At 37.4% G+C, this 23974-nt stretch overlaps 1 protein-coding gene across 1 annotated transcript; it reads left to right on the top strand.

Moving 5' to 3' along the window:
* The first annotated feature begins 5660 nt into the window (after positions 1–5660).
* Positions 5661–23786, top strand: LOC5563977 (DNA polymerase V). Its single transcript, XM_001648238.2, has 4 exons — positions 5661–5924; positions 5986–6372; positions 16034–17613; positions 22316–23786. The coding sequence occupies exons 1-4, from the start codon at positions 5763–5765 to the stop codon at positions 23727–23729; spliced, it is 3543 nt and encodes a 1180-aa protein (XP_001648288.1). The 5' UTR covers positions 5661–5762; the 3' UTR covers positions 23730–23786.
* The last annotated feature ends 188 nt before the right edge of the window (positions 23787–23974 follow it).

Here is a 23974-nt window from a genome sequence, read left to right as displayed (position 1 = left end):
TACACAGCTTCTTCAGAAGCGACACTCGCGACGTCACCGTAGCCTTTTCGTGGAACTTCTTCAAACGTTACCACACATCGTTCGCAGATTTTTACTCACTAAGGCTTACTGATTGTCCTCAACATTCAGAATGATCAAGGCCTTTGCCTTCTGATCTTCTTTTGACCACGCCGCAGTCACTGGCATCGGGTTTTCCGTATGCCACAGATCGACACTAATTAACAACATTTCGATCTTCACCTTCCATTTTTGATAATTTCGATTATCCAAACGGGCAATGAAAACTTTCTCAGCCATTTAAAATTTCTTCGAATTTCTGTTGGCGCACACTGTACACACGAAGGTACAGCGAACAACGCTATCGAACGTATCAAACCGTATTATACACACGCGCCGGTGATACACCACACAGAGTTACTGTTCGATTTCAATCGATCACCACCACGGCTACGGCAACTTTTCGTGGCACAAAACTTCTTTCTTCGGCTTCGCGGGACAAAATGGTGTGCAGTCTAACCACAGCCTAACCGGCACTCTGGACTCCGTTCTGGATTTGAAACCAGACGAACAAACGGCTCCAACGACCATACCAAACACCACTTTCACAGTCCCGGTCGTAGCTGTTTTCTTCACACAGCAGCAGCTCGACCACTAACCAAAACGAGCCTAATTGAATCAATCCAGCTTTTACGAGCGCTAATGGCCGACAGAAAGAAGCACGCTTTCTGGTAGGGGCTAGGTGATCTGACATTTGGCTTGGGTCGTTTGATAGCAAACCGATAAGATCGATCAAAAACTTATCGATTAGCTGTCAAACGACCCAAGCCAAATGTCAGATCGTTTGATCCCTACCAGAAATCGAGCCTGATTGTGGCGGCCATTAGCGCTCGTAAAAAGCTGGATTAGCTTCCACCGACCAGTACCACACAGGATGATCATTCACAAAGCGATTTGCACACACCGCGACTTTCCGAGCAAATTTCACCGGTTCTTCCACTCACTGGGCCCATTGCCTGTGGGAAGGCTTGACCACGGGTACAGCGGCACCGATAAAACCACCGGGGGAATTTCGGTCGCGATACGGGAAAGAACACGGAAGGCACAACAAATTTGCGTTTGCTCGTCGCGGCGGTCGGTTTATTACAAACATACACTCAAAAAAATCCAAACGTCATTGCTACGTGAAAAATCACGTAGATCATTCCAAATTCATTTTACCTTCACTTCACCTGACTAAGATAAAGATCACTAAACCATTCATAACCACCAAATAGTGACTCGGTAATGTTTACTGAGGTTACCTATCGCGCTTACGTGGAATTCACGTAGGTGCCTGAGTTCATTTTGACATTTGCATAGTGTACGTACATTCGCTGTTGAGCTCAAATCCTAAGATGGCGCCCGCTTGATTCAGAAGCTGCTGCTGCTTTAAACAATGTGTAAGATTGATTTCAAGGTAAATATGCTTTGAATACAGAAGAATCCCTGCATTACTTCATATTTTATTCGTGATTTTGATTTATAACTTCTATCAATTATAGCACGCGAAGGCTTCAACATGGCAGACCAAACTCACAAAATTGGGAAAACAGGATTCAAAATGCTCTGACAATAAAAATATCACAATCTTTTAAGTTTGTTTACATTGGGAATTAGTTTTCTTCCAAAGCCTATTAGAAATAAGATTGGTCTTTATTACAGTTAAATTTAATGCAAAACCATCTAGGTCCTATTGAAACGCTTCGTAAAGGCTACCGGAAAATCCACGTAGCTCTTACGTTTAGCGGCGGTGGAATGGACGAACTTCAAAAGTTCATGCGTTCATTCTGGGTTACCTAGGATTAACGTAAGAGCTACGTGGAAAGTGCGATGGAAAAAAATCACGTATGTTTTCACGTAACAATGACGTTTGGATTATTTTGAGTGTAACATATAAACAACAAACAACATACATATGGGTCACAGGGTCGGCGCAAGGCAATGATGATAAACATCGTCAACATAAAACAGACTGCTCCAAATTACAACAGTTCTCTGCACGCAGCGAACTGGACTATCGAAATTCATACATTATACCTTATGAAAGATGGAACGATTATCGCAATACGAACGCTTTATGTATCGTTTTAGCATCAATCCACACCAAGGCGTTGATAGGTGCGGGGTATACGCACGAGCCTATCAATCTCAAGGTTCTTGGTTTGATTCCAGGTTGCCGCGAAAACTATTTTTGTTTTCAAATTTCGGTTTCATAAGGCAAATTTATGAATTTCAACCCGATTCCTTGTGGCGAATTTTCTTAAGGGGTTCCTATGTTTATCGATAGTCCATTTGCCTGAGTGTGGGAGTTGTGAGAGCACCCTTTTTTATGGAATTTTACTCTGTTGTGTTTTGTGCCACATATTTATTTATTTATTTATTTATTTATTTATTTATTGTCACCGTCTCGAATTATTACATTCCACAGACTGTTTCTTAAGCTAAAACACCTTAAGCCTATTCTTAAAGACATACTTAGACACATTAAAATCAAACAACGCACTCACATAATTGAACAAACGAAAACATCTAGACAACGGATTGTTGAATCCGTAAGAAGTCCTGTGACGCCTTATCTGCAGCAAATCACGTTCCCTCAGTTGACGAAACGGCGCGTAGAACTGAACGTCTTCCAGAAGTGCAGGACAATCGATATTTCCCATGATGAGATCAAAAACGAAGAGCCTTTGTAGGTTGTTACGTCTGTCGTCCAACATCTCCAGAATGATGAGCATACATCGTGCTGGGTAATCCGGCAAGTTGACGGGATCTGACCAAGGCAGTTTTCGAAGGGCGTACCGAATAAAACTCAGTTGAACTTTCTCCAGCCTGACGATTTGAGTGGTGTGATGCGGTGCCCATACACATGCTACGTACTCTAATATGCTGCGAACTAACGAGCAGTACAGCGATTTGAGCGCATAAATATCATTGAAATCGTTTGTACTGCGACGAACGAACCCAAGGGCCGCGATATTCCTCGCTCATTTTTCGTTGCTTCTCTGCTTTACCTTTTTTTCGCTCCCTCACAAAGAGGCAAAGGCAGCACGCTGCTCTAGAGTATTTCACTAAACTCTAATGATGTTGAGGAGAATTATCAAGCCTGGATAAAGCTATGAATTTCAACCCGATTTACCGTTTTGATTCATATTACGGACACTTAAGGCCTCAGTGAAGTATAACCCAGCAAGGACCATACAAAATAAATCATTCTGTATGATTTTTTAGCGTTATCGAGCGTCGGAAGCCCTTAACTTTCGGATGGTGGGTAAAGAATACGCGTCCGCAACTTGAATAATTTTAAATAAATCAAAACGTGTGGCCTTTTTATGATTCTTATTCCGGACGCTCCCTCACTTTTGCCTCATATTCCGGACGCTTTGATTCGAATTACGGACAGCTCATGATAATCATTAATGGAACAGTCAAATCATCAATTGAAATCGTTCAACCACTTAAGAGTCGTCTAAGTTAGTTGGGCTTTATAAATTTGCAATGATATTTATGAAAAAAACCTAATAAAACGAGCCTCGAAAATGAGAACTTTTGGACGGCGAAAATTGAAACATTTCGTGTGAAATGTTTCCCATACAAACGAGAGTGTCCGAAATTTGAAGCTGTCCGTAATATGAATCAAAACGGTAAATATTGTGGCAAATTTTCATAAGTGGTACCTATGTATTTCGATAGTCCATTTGCCTGAGTATAGAAAACTCTGTGACGGTGACTGCGGCTCATTATATATGCCTATTTTAATGTGATTTTTTTGGGATAATTTAAGATTTTTTCGATTACTATCTTTTTACTGAGAAAACACTGCACAAAATCACTAAAAATTTGTGAGTGTTCCAAAAATCCAATGAGGTGAAACTTAAACGGAATTTATTAGTGTCGCGCCCCTCGGATCTTTCCTAGGATGTTCCTCCAGCATCCTTTGAAAAAATATCGCATGGTAATCCACAGGCACGGTTAGTTAAAAATGGAATAGATCTACGCACTTTTCGCAGACCAAGTATTAGCCGTTTTCTAAATGTAAACACACTTTGCGAACGTCATGCGAGCTGGAACGCATTCAAGCTCTCCAAAGAGAGATTATCGAGCACAATTTGGTAAACAGAGAATTCCAAGTGACGTTTGAGAGGCTAATATGACAAACACAATTCGTCGTATATAACATGTTTCAAGATTTGCTTGAAAACAAAACGGGGTTCAGTTCACAGTACCCGGATAAAGACGTACCATTCAGTGAATGGAATAAACCATTAATGTACAATATAACGTATTGGATACAATACAGCGAATTGTAATTGAATGTCGAAGCAACATTATTCTTGTTTGAATATACAATAGGGTCCTAAAGCCCTGTCCCAATTTTAGTGCCAAACGCTTAAGTTTAGGCCAAAAACACATGTTTACTCAATTTTCTAATGTTTTCCGTTGGTTTAAGCCCAAAAAACATTTTTTTTAGATTTTGTCACATCCTTTGGCTTTAACTCAAATTTTGGGTGTATTTTGTTTTCCGTGTCCCTTACGAAATGTCAGATAGGAACAACCCCAGTGGTCGAACTAAAACCCCTGTGGTGTTTTTGTCGACTATGCGAACGTCAAACATGATCAAAAGTGTCAAGGTTCATTTATGGACCAAATTTTTGAATTAAAGATTAAACATGATATAGCCATTATTTGAGCGGGAAAAATTGCTAAAGTAGTTACAGTAACATGCTTTTTCATGTTATTAAATAAAAACAAGATTTCATTAAAAATTTTAGGACCCAATTCTAAAACAATATAATATATTGTAACAGAACACTGTATTGTTTTTTATTGGTTTTATACCTTACAATTTTGGTCAAATTCCTATTTTCGCGTAAAACAACTATTGCTTTTTTCTGTGTAGCTTGTCTGAAAGAAGTAAATAAAACAAGTTCAGAAAGCAACGAATGTTGGGTGAAAAATATTCAAAAAGTAAAAATAAGTAGTTTTGTAGAAGTTACTTGACATTAGCTGTAACGACGAATGCAACCATGATAAATATATTTACTTCTATAGGAGTTAAAATTATTTTGCTACTGTTGGCACGAATACCCGGTAAGTTGGGGGACAATCCATACAAAATACAAATTCTATGCTTTTCACCACTAATTGAAGAACAGTTCGTTGAATTGTTTTTGTATTGTACAACCAAAGACAAATTACAACAATACACGAATTGCTAGGATGCATGTATGAGAAAATATCTATATATGTATTGTTACGATATTTAACTACTCATACATTATATTGGAAAAATCTTCTATCCATACAGTGAACTGTTCAAAACAATATATTGTACTGTAATTGTATTGTCATTTTACAATATACTGTATTGTATTTCCAATATATTGAATGGTGTTGTTACAATACGTTATATTGTTTTTGTATTGTATTTTTTATCCGACCCATCTTTTTGAGACAAAAAATCATCAAAATAAAATTTGGGTCGTTCCGTGTTTAACTTCTACTCATATTTTTTTTCTCAGTGACGATTTAACCGAATGGCCAGAAATCATAATTAGCGAGTGGGCTATCCCCGGTTTGGCGCAGAAATTTCCCAAACAAAGGGAAATTTCTGCATCCGAAACGTCAAAGTGCTCGTGGTTCTTCTTTCAGCATGCTACGAATTTCTGTTCGCTTTGCTCTCGTTTCGATCGTACACATGTGAGTTTTGTGTTTAAATCCAAAAAATGAAGCCAAAAACGGAAGGCAAGAGCGGTAAATTGCTCGACAAAACGGTGTTCAAGTTTTTCGAGAAGCTTATTAATCAGGACGAAAATATCCGACTTAGAGGAGCATCGGAGTTGATACAGTTTTTGTGCGCAGGCAACGATGGAAGTGCAGAGGACAAGGTTTGTAGCATAACCTCATAGTTAACAAGGAACGGTAGTTTTATTTTGGATCATTTTACAGCACGAAAAAGAGCGAGCTTATGCCCTCAAGCGATTGATTCGTGGGGTTGGTTCCAACAATCATACTTCCCGAGCAGGATTCTTCACTGCGCTGGTTGGATATCTGCAACAGGTGAAGGAAAGCGATCATTGTCCTTCAGTAACGGAAATCTTTAAATTAGTCAAATCGGAATTATCTGATACGGATAAGGGAGAAGAAGACACCCAGCAAACTAAGCTGGAACTTAGAGTTGGCAAGGTGTCGGTATGTGGCGCAATTATCAACTCCGGGCTGATAGAGAATGCCTCTGACATGGAACTGCAAACGGTGCTGAAAGCACTGAAGAAAGGAATGTACAAAATGGTGACGCCCCTGGCCATCATGTACCTCAGCGAACTTGTCCAAAAGGTATGAGACTAGACAATGTACTGATAACACAGCGTAATAAAAATAACATTTTTGCCTGTCTCAAGGATCAAATTATGCGTCGCTAGTCAATTAAGGGTTGCTGAATCCAATGCCGTTCACAGAAATGTTCCAGCATGTCACAGTTTTGAGGTACAGTCGCTAACATTTTGTAAACTGCTGGTTTACATGAAGTTTAAACTATGATTTATCATCTACCCATTAAGTATACATAATTGAACTCATACTTTCATGTGAGATCACTGTGGTTTAAATTTTGATAAAATTAATTTTCCAACATGCCTGCAGTATCCATTCAATATTCTCCTATATGGCACAACATAATACATTCCTAAAGCAAAAAAAAATAACTTTGTAGCATCGAAAGTATAACAAATTTTGTTGATAAGTGTTATTTAACACATAAATAGCTTGATTCGCCATACAAGCTGGTAAACATCGATGCAAGTTGACTGAAATTGTTAAAAAATGCATTTTGCATTTTTTAGTGATTTTGTCACTTTTTTCGACCTGGTCATTAAACAGTCATTACAGAAAAATGCTCGCTAAAGTAATTTTTGCAATCTGATGATGAAGACATCATATCTCTGTATATGTCCTCTAAACTTGAACAAACCAATACAATGAGAAACATTATCGTTGAATTGTGAGGAGTCCTTCCACATTTCTCCGCAAACAGCAAACTGTGCGCACGGGTGGGTGCGTTTTGAATTTTGAGTCACGTTTACGTTATTGCTGAATCAGCATCATCGTTCGTGCGAAACGGCAGACGTATTATTTAGATATCTACATGATGTGATTTGATTGTAGAATCGATGCAAGCAGCTCCTTCCTTCTTCTTCTCGTCTGCTGACCCACCGAAAACGTCTTCTGCAACGATAGGAAAGGAATAAGATTTGGAGTTGTCGGTTGAATTGCTGTCTGATCAACTGTGCGCAAGAGCAAAGCAAGTAATCCATTGGCCGTGCATGCGGTCGGCTGCGTTTTGAATATTGTGTCAGGTTTACCTCATTCCGCGTTTATTTTTTCAATTCGGCTGGTGAAAATTAGATTCGGCGGATCGTGCTATGCCACGTGCAAATGTTCTATGGAAACATGTTTTTTAAAATGATAAGTGTTTTTTTTTCAGAGATTATATCTGAAGATGATTTGCGGATTTTTTTGTTTTTTACTTTTATTCAAACAAAGGCTTTGCAAGACGCTGTTGAGCCCAATTAAACTCGATCATGAACAAGAACTTCAATAATAGTTTAGAGACGTTTCTTATTATTAGAACTAAATTAGCTTTTAGAATTTCTGTTAAGAACTGAACATTTTGATTTATTTCAGCTTCCTTTTTATACACATTGGTGTCACATTCATTTACATTACTCAAAAGTTTGCTTGTGGTAGTCCAAACTTAATCCGTTGGGGTTTCTGAGGATTTACCGAACCGGGAATACTTAATAATCCTGCCCTATATGGAAAACAATTTATTATAATTTCATATTGACAAAATTCTACTTAATGTTAATAGTTAATTGTATTTCTTTCTACTTATACTAAATCTCACATGTTCGCGTGCGACTTCTTGTAATTATTGGACTTCTACTGCGCTTCAGTCTCTTAGGTTTGCTTGGTCCACTTGATCTTTCTAGATTATCCATAAACATGCTGAATGATTGATCCTTAGGTTCTACTTTCTACTAAACCCATACAAACACTATCTTCGTCTGTCAGTTCCCTACGACTGCGCTTCCGAGATAGTTTTGACGGGACTAGCAGTGCAGAACCTCTCGTAGACTTCAGCTACTTAAGTTGATTTCTGTGCGCTGATAAAACTTTCCTATGGAGAGATATTTGGAAAATATTTTTAGAAAGTTGTTTAATGAATTTAGCTTCGATCCATTTGAATTAAGCAAATCCATCAAAATGTTGGGTTTATAAATAAACATTTTGCTGGAAGGTATAAACCCGGGATTATCACAGAAGGCCGAATCACAAAATGCCGAATCACAGAAGGCCGAATGCACACAAGGTTGAATCACAAAATATCCAAGCTTTATTCTTTGGGTTTGTAACTCTAATTCGGCCTACTGTGATTTGGCCTTTTGTGATTCGGCCTTCTGTGATTCGGCCTTTTGTGATTTGGCCTTTTGTGATTCGGCCTTCTGTGATTCGGCCTTTTGTGATTTGGCCTTTTGTGATTCGGCCTTTTGTGATTCGGCCTTTTGTGATTCGACCTTTTGTGATTCGGCCTTCTGTGATTCGGCCTTCTGTGATTCGGCCTTTTGTGCTTTCGGCCTTTTGTGGTAGACCCATAAACCCATCTGTTGTAGTGATTTGGTTTCTGTAGTTGAATAGGAAGTAATTCAATTGACTCATCACTTGTAACTTTGGATCTAAAAGCTGTTTCTTCAAAGCATTCTTCACAACCCTAACAAGTCGTTCAGTCTGATCGTTGCTTCTAGGGTTGTAAGGAGGGCTTTTCAAAGGTTTTTTTTTTCGTGATTCACAAGAAACGAAAAGAACTCCTTTGAATTAAATGGGAGGCCACCATCGGTAACCACAACGTCAGGAAGTCAAAATCTAGCAAAAACGGCCAGGAATTTGTCAATTACAATGATCACACTATCATGGGTCACCCACTATTGTGGGTCATTCCCATTTGAAATGCGTGTGGAACAGAGTGACTAATAATCGTGACAAGGTGACCCATAATAGTGTGAGCAGTGTACTCGTTTTGCATCTGTACACTCAAAATAATCCAAACGTCATTGTTACGTGAAAACATACGTGATTTTTTTCCATCGCACTTTTCACGTAGCTTTTACGTAAATCATAGGTAGCCCAGAATGAACGCATGAACTTTGGATGTTCGTCCATTGCACCTTCGCTAAACGTAAGAGCTACGTGGATTTTCCGGTAGCCTTTACGAAGCGTTTCAATAGGACCTAGATGGTTTTGCATTGAAATCAACTTTAATAAAGACCAATCTTATTTCTAATAGGCTTTGGAAGAAAACTAATTCCCAATTGGAAAATGTAAACAAATTTAAAAGATTATGATACTTTTATTGTCATTCTGAGCATTTTGAATCCTGTTTCTCCAATTTTGCGAGTTTGGTCTGTCTTGTTGTAGCCTTCGCGTGCTATAATTGATATAGATTATAAATCACGTATAAAATATGAAGTAATGCAGGGATTCGTCGGTATACAAAGCATATTTACCTTGAAATCAATCTTACACAGTGTTTAAAGCAGCAGCAGCTTCTGAAGTTCTTCAAAAATCAAGCGGGCGCCATCTTAGGATTTGAGCTCAACACCGAATGTACGTACACTATGCAGATGTCAAAATGAACTCAGGCACCTACGTGAATTCTACGTAAGTGCGATAGGTAACCTCAGTAAACATTACCGAGTCACTATTTTGTGGTTATGAATGGTTTAGTGATCTTTATCTTGATCCTATAACATTTCCCCGAATACCATTACCCCGAAAACCATCACCCCGAAAGTCAATACCCCGAATGGTCAAGTACCCCGAAAACCAATACCCCGAAAACCATTACCCCGAATAGTCCGTTACCCCGAATACCATTTCCCCGAATGGACCATAACCCCGAATTTTCTTGGCACGAAAAATTGAAGATCCGACAAATGAATCCCATATACCTATTTCATAGAATATTGATTTTCATTTGAATTCATGTTCTTCATGTTATCAAAGATTTTTATTATTCTTTTAATCAACAGCTATTCTTCATGAGCCAAGTGAGAACCCAAATTTTACTCACAGGCGTGTACTTGATTTTGTGAGAATGATTGTGTTCACAGCAATAAATCATTTTTCGAACTGATGATAATGCTGACATGTTAATATTAGAGACCTTTCCCGCCCTCTTTCAAAAGCGTTATATTATTCGGTAATGCATAATTATATTTTTATATTGCTGGAGGCAATGCGAGTTCAACATATTCTAAAATGTCATTAGACTATGGTTTGAAAAATGTCAGATGAAAATGATAACTGATATTAAACTGACCACTATTCCAAAAGTACATCGCTAAAGAACAGCCTATGATAAAAGAAGAAAAAACCACTGTTGAAAGCGTCAATAACTGTGATGCCAACAATCACTTTGCAAGTGCAACTTCCGAAAGAATAGCCGATAACTAAAAGAAGGACAAATCTCTTGTTGGAAATTGTAATACTGACAAGATGTAATACAGACAAGTAATACAGGGGCTTATTTTCATTTATTTTTTGAAGTCACTGTCAACTTTGAATTTCGCTCAAGACAATTTTGTCAGTCGATTTTTTTTACCGCTGTCGCTCAGACTTCAACTCAAACGGTACAACTCAAAAGAACAGCCTATAACTCTATGAAGAGAAAATCATTGATTAAAATTTTTACACTTCCATTATACAACCTCGAAAGAACAGCCGATGATTGAATAAAAAATCACTAATAGGAATAGTAGTAGTTACTAAGTCGAAAACTTTCAGGCTCAAATTCGCGAGCTTCCTTGAAGAATTTCTTGAAGTGCATCACTGATTTTCGGGGAAGTGTCGTATTAGGGGAACTTGTTTTCGGGGTAATTTACTATTCGGGGTAATGGTTTTCGGGGTAATGTGTCATTCGGGGTAACGTTACATTCGGGGTAATGGTTTTCGGGGTACTGGTTTTCGGGGAAATGGTTTTCGGGGTAATGGTATTCGGGGAAGTGTTATAGGACCCTTTATCTTAGTCAGGTGAAGTAGAGGTAAAATGAATTTTGAATGATCTACGTGATTTTTCACGTAGCAATGACGTTTGGATTTTTTTGAGTGTACCGTTTTTCATTCATTCTACCGTAAGAATAAAATTCATATGATTTAATTGTATATACTATTTATTAAAAATAATTTTAGGCTGTTTAAGGCGGTAAACATGAGTTGAACAATGATTTTATTATGGCAGATCGAAAAATGATTCTTAGCTGCCACGCTTTAATATGTTGTTGTACTATAGTACAAAGATAACAACCAGCTAATGAAAGTAAATTAATTCCAACTTGTTGTGTATATAGAGCCTCATACTTAGGATGAGCGGTGAATGGCGCCCTACACATGTATCATTGGCATACATGTTATTCGGTGCCATTATACGTTGTTCACATTTCAACTTCTTTCCTACAACAACAAATGTTTTATCTTGCGTCTAGCGCAAAACGTTGCAAAAAATATCGAAAAACCGATTTTTGACAGAATTTCTTGTGTTGAAATGCTGTTAAATGAGCGGTGAATGGCGTCCTTACGGTACTTCCACCCATTAAGAGTGACTGTCCACTATTAAAAGAAACATTTCCCTATCAAAATAGAAAAAGTCGGCATGTATTCGACTGAAAGGTCTAGTCGTAGGGATCCATTTATTCTCCGTAAGCTAGATCGGCTGGCAAAAAATACATAGATTTGTATCGTTCATTTATCGATATTGGCCAACCTTCTTTTACAAAACGCTGTTTCGGTTATCTAATGGGAGGGAATGTGAAAAGTTCAAACTTTTAACATGCTTAGTGTCCAAACTTTTAGGAACCATTTGATCCAAAGGTAATCGCGAGCAAACGTCTGCGTTTCCCATTAGTGATGAAGGTCTGTAAGCGATCTCAAAATCATAAATCGATAACTCCATAATGTATCTTTCAAGTCGTGTCACAAAAACTGAGTTAGCTCCGCTCTTTCCAAAAATTCCTAATAATGGCTTGTGGTCTGTGAAAACCTGAAATTTATGGAATTTCTTGATGGTGCAAACTATCGCCAGAGCTTCAAGGTGTAGTATTGGATATTTTTTCTGGACAGAGTTTAGAGAAAAGATGTAAAACATATCGGCTTATCTTTTCCATTGATTTCATGCGCCAAAACTCTTCCTAAACCATACGAACTAGCGTCCGATACAACAACAAGTAGTTTGTTCGGCTCATAATATTCCAAAATATCTGCCTTCAAAAGGGAAGTCTTACTATCATTGAACGCATTATCACATATTCCAGTCCATTCAAAATGTTTGTCATTTTCCAATGGAGCATGCAAACTGCTCAGCTTAGTTGAAAGGTCCGGTACAAACCTGTGGTAATAATTACCCGGATAGAGGAGAATAGCAAAAGAATAACAAAACTTGCCGTTAAAATAGAATTTTTGAATAGCAAATTTTGTTCTTTGTTTGTTTAAAATAAGAGATTAAATAACAAAAATAATAACTGAGTTCGTATGGCATAAAAACCAAATCATAACATATTTTTCCATTGTAATAACAAAATAATAGCAAAAATATAGGCAATCGTAAATAACAAAATATGTTATTATTTTGCTATTTTGATATTGAAATAATAACTAAATAAGCTATTCACGAGTAAATCAAAATAACGGTAATTTTAGTTCTTTGGCTTTAATATCTAAATTTAGCATGATTAAAAAAAAAACTTTTAGCTTTCCTGCTAACTATTGCTTTTTGAATCTTTAATGAATATCATACAAATAGTAAAATGAGCTATTATGGCATAATTTAATATTGGTTTGTTCTCATGAATTATTTAAATAAAGTTTTCAAATATCAAATAATGACATATTTTTCTATGATGGCGATGTTTGTTATTCTTTAGATATTCAATGTTTTTAGTATTTTTTCACAAATAACAAATTTTACCATGATAGTATATTTTGTTATTAATTAGTTATTACATGAATTTCAAGTATAACATATCAATGACAAATTTTGCTATGATAGTATGTTTTGTTATTGATGAGATATTTAATGTCATATATTAATAACATAATAATGGTTGAACTAGATATGATTGCAAAATATGTTCTTATTTTATCATTATTTTGTTATTCATCTCTACCCGGGTAATCAGGCCAAGATAAGCCCTTAGTTCACTAACGTTTTAGGAGATTTAGCTTGTTCAATTGTTGATAACTTTTCTGGAGAAGGCATTAATCCTTTGTCTATCACTACGTGACCTAAATATGGTAATCTGTTTACAAAAAACTTACATTTTGAAAAATTAACCTCTACATTAGCTTTACATAAACGTTCTAAAACTAATTGCAAATTTTTCAAACATTCAGTCAAATATTTTCCTATAATCAGGACATCATCTAAATACACACTTATGTTTTTCAAACCATGCATAATTTGATCCATAATTTGTTGGAATATTGCTGCACTACTAGAAGCACCCTGTGGGAGCCGATTATATATGTACAAACCCTTGGATGTATTTATCACCATAAATTTTCTAGAACGCTCAGAGAGTTGCACTTGTGTATATGCCCCCGCCAAATCCAAACAGCAAAATACCGTACATCCAGCCAGAGAAGCAAATATATCCTGAGCTAATGGTAACGGATAAGTATTCGGTACAATAACTTGATTAACAGATACCTTGCAATCAATCACCACGCGGATGTCTTGATCTTTTTTAACAACTACGATAACTAGTGAAGCTCATTTGCTGGCCTTAATGGATGTTGTTATATTTTGCTGCTCAAGCATATTGAGATGATGACCGAACTTGTCTTTGAGTTTGTAGGGCACAGTCTACGCTTTCTTAAAAATCGGTTGGTCATGTTTAGTTGCAACTCTACTTCATATCCCTCAATTTATTCTGAAAAATCTTTATTAAAATTTTTTGAATATTTTTGTTTTAAACATGCAAAATTTTTATCTGTACCTTTGCCTTGAATCGAATTATTAACTGAAGCTTTCTGCATAAAGCCTGATCTCCACTCAGGATAGTAGAAATCGTGCCAGGTACGACCTACAAGGGGCGTGAAACTCTTTTCACATTCTAAGATGATCAACTTTTGATAGCTCTTCTTTCCATTTAAGACAACCCTAACTTTGATCTCTCCCGCAATATATGAACTATCACCATTTACAGCTAATTGTCTATTACTGGCGTCAATATAAACTGTCCCATAGAACTCCAAGTAATCTATATCGCTAATTACTGATACTGCCGGTCCCGAATCAATTTCCATGCGCATTTTTTTATCGAATTCAAAGAGAATTTTTGAAGAATATTCTCCTATATGGCACAACATAATACATTCCTAAAGCAAAAAAAAAATAACTTTGTAGCATCGAAGGTATAACAAACTTTGTTGATAAGTGTTATTTAACACATAAATAGCTTGATTCGCCATACAAGCTGGTAAACTTCGATGCAAGTTGACTGAAATTGTTAAATAATGCATTTTGCATTTTTTAGTGATTTTGTCACTTTTTTCGACCTGGTCATTAAACAGTCATTACAGAAAAATGCTCACTAAAGTAATTTTTGCAATCTGATGATGAAGACATCATATCTCTGTATATGTCCTCTAAACTTGACAAGGGGCGTAAAACTCTTTTCACATTCTAAGATGATCAACTTTTGATAGCTCTTCATTCAATTTAAGACAACCCTAACTTTGATCTCTCCCGCAATATATGAACTATCACCATTTACAGCTAATTGTCTATTACAGGCGTCAATATGAACTGTCCCATAGAACTCCAAGTAATCTATATCGCTAATTACTGATACTGCCGGTCCCGAATCAATTTCCATGCGCATTTTTTTTTTATCGAATTCAAAGAGAATTTTTGAAGAATTCTAATGAAAACTTGAGACGAGTCTGATGTGAGGTTTCTAATGAGAATTCTGAGAAAATTTGGAAGAGCATCCTGAGAGAAATTTGATGAGAATCCTGCAAGTATGTGAATTCTGCAAAGAATCTTATGTGAATCCCGCGATGATGCTGTTAAGAATCCTCCGAGAATTTCGATTAGAATCATTAATAGATTCTTATGAGAATCCTGTGAAGAATCTTATGTGAATCCTGAGAGGGTAATGATGAGAATTGCGTGAGAGACCTAAGAGGATTCTTCGCAAACTGTTTAGAATTCTCATCCTTCCTTCCTTCCTTCCTTGATTCTGAATAGACCAAAAATTCCAAAAATAAAATATGGAACTTCACATATTCTTCTTTGCAGACGATGACTTCATTGGAATCGATTGCAGCGCAAAGGAGCAATCTTTCGCTGTTTTGAAGAAGGATAACGAGTATACGCTTGTATTGCCAACTACTCTACCCAAAAGTACATGGTTGCATGTAGAGAAAGAAGCAGGTTTGATGTTGTTGCTTGATGGAAATGTAGTTGAAGTAGTTGAAGAGTCATTGTCACACGGCATAGACAATGATCCCGTGTTTTGGCTGCAAATACTACCTTTTACGGATTACCTTACCAGCAACTTTAAAAAAGAAACGAGATTTCTTCACTGTTGCTTCATATAGACTTATCTGATTTCACCGATCCTTCCTTAACATATATAATATGTATAACAACGTTGACTTGGTTTACTTTTTGGGGCTTTTAGTAGGTTTTTCGGTGTAATGAACAATTTTAATTTGGATTATTTTGAAAGTTTTAGTTGAAAACATCAATTTCCTTCTAGAGATATTTTAAAAGGATCCATAGGTGCAGAATGACCTCGGAAGTCGAGATGTGTACTCCTTTTTGATGGAATTTTTATTTATAATGACGATTTGGCGTGGTATCGTGTTGATGCTTGAGACAAAAAAAAGTTCCGCTGTGTAACTGTTCCCTATTTAATACTGATTTGTATTGTTTCAGATTGACACTAAAAAGTTCACGAAAGTTTTATGGCCCGTTATTGAGCCGGTAGTGAATGTACCGAAAGCTGAACACACGATGGACACAATATATTTTCTTCTAGCAGCTTCTTCGGTCCATAAAAAATCAGTGAATCAAAAGTTCTTCGAAAGCAACTTCAATGCCCCGCATTTGATTCACGAAGAGAACTACGAGTTTTTGGCGAGTCTTCTGTGGGACATCAAGGATACGTTAACGATAAATCATCCACTGTACGATTTCCTAATCGAACAACTCGTGAAACAGAATAAAGTTGGTGAATTCTGGGCACAAGGTGTAGATCCCATTCTTGTGGATGAAGGTAGCACCCACAGGTTCAAAGATTTAGTTGCTTTGCGAGTGTTCATCACGATTCTGAACAAGTTGGAGGATGGTTCATCCATTCCTGATCTACTGAGCGTCGCATTTCTAGAAATGCTAATGAAAAAAGTGAAACACTTCACCCAACTTAGTGAAGATGTTCGAGATTTGTATCAGGAAGCATTTGAAAGTCTCAATCAGAGCTACTCTAAGATAAAAACAGAGCAAACGAAACTTGCCATATTCGAAAAGCTGGTCACATCCCCCAGTAGTATATTGATCGAAAAATATGCATCCAACAAGATCGTCCAAAACTTGTTATCAACAATGACCGGAGAGAGTGTGAAAAAAGCTGCCACGATTTTAGAAAAAATCATTCTGGCAACCGATCACCCGGAAGTGTTGAACACTGAAAGGATTCACGCCGTGCAAGCTTTACAGAAGATGCTTTCAAACCGAAATGTGACCACTGAAACCGAGTGGCGAACGAACATTGTGAAGTTCTTGCTTAATTTGGGGCTGTTTTATTCATCGGATGGCAAGAAGGTGCTGAAGAACACCAAAAATCATTCTGCAGCCATTTCAGCAGAGCTAGCCCCTACAATGAAATCGGCATTTTTCCATTGTCTGGAACAACGACATGCCAAACTGGCAGATGAAAAAGCTTTCCTCCTGTCCATAGTGAACCATGTACAAGATATACTGCAAAGCACTGGCAATAAGGCTCTGCGAGTACAAATTAGCGACGAGCATTTAAAGCACTGGAATCGTATGTACGCTATCGTACAGACCAAGGAAAAGAAGGACAAGAAGTTGAACAACGTTTTCCATATTTTGCTAATGTACATGGGACTCCATCTGTTTAGCGATCCAGAATTGGCTAGCAGCTCGATAGCTGAATTGGAAAGTGTTATGAAGCGCGTGAAAAGCAAGAAAGCAAGCTCGAAGATGGATATCGCCCAGAATGGGAAAAGTGGCGAGCCAGAGTGGATCGAGGTGGTGATCGATCTGTTCCTCAATTTGATGTCCCAAAACTCCCATCTGCTTCGGACGGTCATTGGACACATTTTCCCTCATCTGGCGGGCGAGATGACACTCACTGCTTTCAACCAGATTTTATCGGTAATAAATTTGAAGGATAAAACCAATCCACTAACTGCCGGTGAAAGTGAAGGCAATGAGGAAGAGAACGACGACAAGATGGATGAGGATTCCAGCGATAGCGATGAAGATTCTAACGGGTAAATATGACCAAACATTATTTCATACTATATATTTTTATAACATATTGTTCATACATAGTATCACAATGACACTAATATGATAATATTTTGTAGCTGTTTTTCATCGTGATACTTTGAATATTTCGTTGCTCTAAATCTCCATAAGTTGGGTCGAGTGAACTCAAAATTACATTCAAGAAATTTACGCAAAAATGATCATTTACACACACTACACCCTTTTGGCAACGCTATTATATTTTTTCAATAACGTAGAGAGCCGGATCCTATTCTTGGCACTTCAGTTCGGTAGTGTTTTTGGAAGGCTACTGAAAAAATATTTTGCCATAAATCCATTCGTCTTATTACAGAGTATCAGACAATTTGGCATAAGGAAACCTCTGATGTCAAAGTGAATCATGGAAGTGCTCAAGTGCATAATTCATTTCCCTATTACAACGTCTAACAGATCGGTGATTTCTTTCTGGTGAGTTTGAGTCCAGAGATCACCCTAAGCTCTTTATTGTACAAGACTATTGAATTATATGAGAGTTTCCTTCAGTTCGATAAAAAAAATCTATATGAGTATTTCCTCCAAGAATAACTCTAGATTTTTTTTTTAATTGAATTGAAGTTCTGTTAAACATTTCATTTATAGTCTTTAGAGAAATTCCATTTGAGGTACCGTGGGGCAAGTGGGTAATGGAATTCACATAGTTGAGATTCTTCAAATTCTAGAGACTTTCAATTGAAACAAATGAGGTCGTGTATATTTGTATATGTATAGTATGCTGAAATTATTGTTATGGAAAATTGAAGATAAAAATACATAAACAGTTTTTGAAAAATGTCTTCTTACTTTTCACTTGCCCCACAAGTGTATTATATTGACGATTTCTATTACCTTTAACATTTGTTAAGGCGTCCCAATGAACAATAACATAAGTAACATGCAAACAAAGAAAATTATATTATATTTCTCCTGTTCAGTTATTGTTCGGATCAAGTTGGCAGCACAAACAATTTCTGTAAATCAGCCCGTTTCATTTCAGGCAGAACAAACTGCAATTTCAAATAATAAATTTTCAGTTTAATATTTACACAAATTTAGGATTTGGCATTTATGATAAATAAGCCCACTTACAATTTTAGTTTGCCTTCACAATTAGGCTTCCTTTCTCCCTTTCCGAACAATGCTGCGTGTTATATAGTATTTTCTGTTCTACCCTAATCACTAACCACTTATAGTTTTCCAGTGGTTTCCAGTTTTCCACTTAACCGGCTATCGTTTGTGGTCAACGTTTTTCGTCCTTTATCTGTTACAAAATTAACATTCTAGTTTGTCGTATTCACAGTAACAATTGTCTTTTACCTGTCCGTCTTGTGGTCTGTTGAATTCTTTACCGTCTAACTTATCGTATCGTCTAATGTCCGTATCCGTATGGTGGTTGCTAAAGTGATGATTTACAAATTTTGTTTTGCTCGTTCTCTTTCTAAGACATTAACAAACTTACTGTTTTCCGTGACTGCACGTTTATAACCGATTCGGCAAAACTTCTCTGAACCTTTCTCCTAAAACAACTTTTGATAATTTTAGCAATTTTCACTTTCCCGCTCAACTATGTTTTCATACCTCTGTATAACTTCTAACTCTTCTTTGTTTTTATTTACATTCTTACCGATAACAGTTCCTACCACAACTGTCATCTCTTCTTCTCTTTCCATCTCACCTGTCGCTGTCAACGGGCGCTCACTTTGTCACGCCTCATCGACGCGGCCGTGCTGATATTTTTATATGCCTTCGCGTGCTATAATTGATAGAGGTTATAAATCAGGTATAAAATATGAAGTAATGCAGGGATTCTTCGGTATTCAAAGCATATTTACCTTTAAATCAATCTAACACCGGGTTTAAAATTCAGCAGCTTCTGGAGCTCCTCAAAAATCAAGCGGGCGCCATCTTAGGATTTGCGCTCAACATCGAATGTACGTACAACATGCAGATGTCAAAATGAACTTAGGCACCTACGTGAATTTCACGTAAGTGCGATAGGTAACCTTAGTAACAATTACCGATTCACTATTTGATGGTTATGAATGGCTTAGTGATCTTTATCTTAGTCAGGTAAAGTGGAGGCAAAATGAATTTGGAATGATCTACGTGATTTTTCTCGTAGCAATGACGTTTGGATTTTTTTGAGTGTATCGTAATGATCTGACTGGCCTAAAAATTTTACGCAATTCTTCCAGTCTCTTGGGGTTTCTGCAGAATAAACTTGTTTTAAATCGGTCCTGGGAACACAAAAACGCATTTTCCCAGCAAAGATAGTCAACCGTGGAAATATGGGCAGTGTACTCTTTTACACATTTTCTGGCTAGCTTCTGGCACAACCTAGGCGTGCAAACACTCTACACAGAAAAAGCTCCTACACTCAAAATAATCCAAACGTCATTGTTACGTGAAAACATACGTGGTTTTTTTTCCATCGCACTTTCCACGTAGCTCTTACGATAGTCATAGGTAGCCCACAAGGAACGCATGAACTTTTGAACTTTGTCCATTCCACCGGCGCTACACGTAAGAGCTACGTGGATTTTCCGGTAGCCTTTACAAAGCGTTTCAATAGGACCTAGATGGTTTTGCATTAAATTTAACTGGAATAAAGACCAACCTTATCTCTAATAGGCTTTGGAAGGAAAATGTAGACCTAAAAGATTTTGATATTTTTATATGCAATCTGAGCATTGTGAATCCTGTTTCCCAAATGTTGTGAGTTTGTTCTGTCTTGTTGTAGTCTTCGCCTTCGCGTGCTATAATTGATAGAGGTTATAAATCAGGTATAAAATATGAAGTAATGCAGGGATTCTTCGGTATTCAAAGCATATTTACCTTTAAATCAATCTAACACCGGGTTTAAAATTCAGCAGCTTCTGGAGCTCCTCAAAAATCAAGCGGGCGCCATCTTAAGGCCCAAACGCAATGATAGCGGAACGGCAACGGAATGCGGAACCGGTTCCCCAGCATGAACTATAATCAGCTTGTCGAATCAGTGTTGTTCCAATTTAATTCGTTGTCAGCTCAGTCGAGATGTTGTGATACATGCTGGCGAACCGGTTCCGCATTCCGTTGCCGTTCCGCTATCATTGCGTTTGGGCCTTTAGGATTTGCGCTCAACATCGAATGTACGTACAACATGCAGATGTCAAAATGAACTTAGGCACCTACGTGAATTTTACGTAAGTACGATAGGTAACCTTAGTAACAATTACCGATTCACTATTTGATGGTTATGAATGGCTTAGTGATCTTCATCTTAGTCAGGTAAAGTGGAGGCAAAATGAATTTGGAATGATCTACGTGATTTTTCTCGTAGCAATGACGTTTGGATTTTTTTGAGTGTACCAGTCCCTTCTTGCAATCATGCGGTGCGCCGATTCCAGAACATTGTTATAAATCTCAATAACATATTTTATCGTAAATAATTGCACATCGTTACATTTTCTCGCAAACAATGTTCGAAATGTAAAACTTAGAGGATATATTAAGGAAATCGATAGAAGAATCACCGAAAAATCCTGAAGAACTTGGGACTTCCTTGAAAATATTTGAAAGAATGTTTGGATATATCCCTGATGGAATCTCTTTGGTTATTTATATTATTATCCATATTATATTATTGAGATATCCGAAACAAAAATTTTTAGAGGAATTCTACTGTAAATAATATTTTAATGAACTCCTGCAAATAATATTTTAATCAACTCCTCTTCGGAATAATATTTGGGAAAATAATAAAATTCTCACTAAATTCATAGAAAAAATCATGAAAAAGCATACAGTATTACGAGCAGTAATACCACTAATACTGTCGTAATTTCGCGAGAAATTACAAAAACAGATTCTATTATGAAGTATCAAATTCTTATCTTCTGGTTCCTTCTAGTTTACGTTAGCATGTGCATGGCAGCGTTTTGATTTTTTTTTGCCGAATAGTTGGAGCTTTGCGCTTTTGTGCAAAGAATAGGGCTGGATTCACTTTGGCATATGTTTTTTAAGCTATAGGGTTCATATTTAACCACAATATGCGTCGGGGCCCAGATAGCCGTAGCGGTAAACGCGCAGCTATTCAGCAAGACCAAGCTGAGGGTCGTGGGTTCTAATCCCACCGGTCGAGAATCTTTTCGGGTTGGAAATTTTCTCGACTTCCCAGGGCATAGAGTATCTTCGTACCTGCCACACGATATACACATGCAAAAATGGTCAATTGGCATAGAAAGCTCTCAGTTAATAACTGTGGAAGTGCTCATAAGAACACTAAGCTGAGAAGCAGGCTTTGTCCCAGTTGGGACGTAACGCCAGAAAGAAGAAGAAGATGCGTCGTTTTGAAGTGCTTCTTCGTGCAAAATTACAGTCGATACGGCAAAGAAAAGCCCTTCATGTTTAAGTGAATCATGTTAATGCCCGAGTAGAATAGAATTTTCTAGGTAGAATTTTCTAGCTTCTAGAAAATCTTCATGACGAAGGGAACAATTCTGCCAAAATTACAATTCAACCTATCTAAAAAAATTGAAACACATTTCTATCAAGTTCAGCTTTTTGTCGTCAAGTAAAAGCATTATTCTATATGTTAAGAATAATGGTAAAAATACTCTTGAATCATCATTTGAATTCCTAAACTTCAATATATCTAATTCATAAAATGTACTTTTTCAATTTTTACAGAAACGAATCGGATGACGCCAATACAGAAAATGAATCTGACGATGACGAAGACGAACAATTTTCTGGCGATGATGAAGATGATAAAGTCACGGACAAGATGCGCATGGCTATTCAAACGGCCTTAGGTGGTGCTAACCCGGAAACTGATACGGAATCGGTCGATCTGGACAATATGGCAGAGGAAGAAGGCCGTAAGCTGGACGAAGCTCTAGCGGCTGCGTTCAAAATGTACAAACAGTCGAAAAAGACGAAACCAACGAAAGCAGAGGAAAGGCTAGAGACAACTTTAACTCATTTCCGAATGCGTGTTTTTGACCTTATTGATGTGTACCTAAAGAATGGACCAAATATGGTAATATGCTTGGAGTTGATGCTGTACATTTTCGAAATGCTTCCAGTAGCCATAAAAGAAACGAAGCACAAGCAGATTTTAGATCGGTATCGACATGTGTTCAACAGCTTAGTAAAAATTAAGAATTTCAACGTGGACGTTAAGGATGTATCAGCGGAACAACTACCTCAAATTCTAACAGACTTAATGGAAAAGGTGGCTAAGGGATCGTCGTTCCCGGAAAAAAATCAGTACATTCTGAAGGCATGTCAGTTTATTGTGATATGTTCCGAACTAATAGAGAAGAACGGCGAAGGCAAGAAATCCACAAATATACATAAAATATTCGGAACGTATCTGAAAGAATTCATCATCGAACGGAATCCTGCACTGACATTGAACATCTTTCAGACATTACTCCGTATGAACTGGTCCGGAAACTGGTACCTGGCGAAAATCCTAACAGATAACGGCTTTAAAAAGGAAGTACGAACTGTACGCAAAACGCAATCTCTTTCGTTGTTGCGTGAATTCGTGAGGAATCGAAGGTTAGTTACCTCTAATCCTGCTGCCGCCCAAGAAACGGTGAAATCTATCGTTGCCAACTTGAATTCCTTCATGAAGGAAGCGCACCAGTCATCGATATCTCAAAACGAGTTCAACGAACTTGCTCAGTTACTGCTGGAGTTGCACGTTCTTGAAAGACAACTTCCTGACCCTAAGAATATTCCTTGGCAACAAATCGGAAATAACCTACAGAAACTACGAAACTTCAACTTGAATTCGCAAATAATGAACAATTATTTGCGATTATGTAAATTACTGCAGCTGGAACCTATCAAGAATAGTGAACGTGTCCAGAAAAATGGCAGCAAACCTAAAGTCAACGGAAAATCAGCCCACAGTGATTCCGAAGAAGAAGAAAAAGAGGAAGAGAATGATGTTGAGGAGTCTAAATCGAACGGCAGTGTAAAGCGAAAGAAGAAAAGCAATTCGATGAAGCAGAAAAGACTCAAGAAAGAGGAACGGCTCAAGGCTGCATCGCAAGGTTTGGAAGCCGTGTCTTTTATAAACGTTGAATAAGTTTAGGATAATGTGGAGATCGCAAAAGTGATGTCAATAAATTTTGAAAACCTCATATCTATGCAGACAATGTAGTGTGAACAGGCCCTGAGAACTCTGTAAATCAATACATCCATAGTACCGTGATACCCCCTTATTAATATACTGCTTCGCGACTAAAAATGGGTGAACCAACGTGCGAAGTTCGATTTTTGACCAACTTCGCCGCGTCGCAGCTCGATTCTCAATAGTGCGCATAATGCACA

Source organism: Aedes aegypti, chromosome 3, assembly GCF_002204515.2.
Source record: "Aedes aegypti strain LVP_AGWG chromosome 3, AaegL5.0 Primary Assembly, whole genome shotgun sequence".
Classification (NCBI taxonomy): domain Eukaryota; kingdom Metazoa; phylum Arthropoda; class Insecta; order Diptera; family Culicidae; genus Aedes; species Aedes aegypti.
This window is presented reverse-complemented; position numbering and strand designations above follow the sequence as displayed.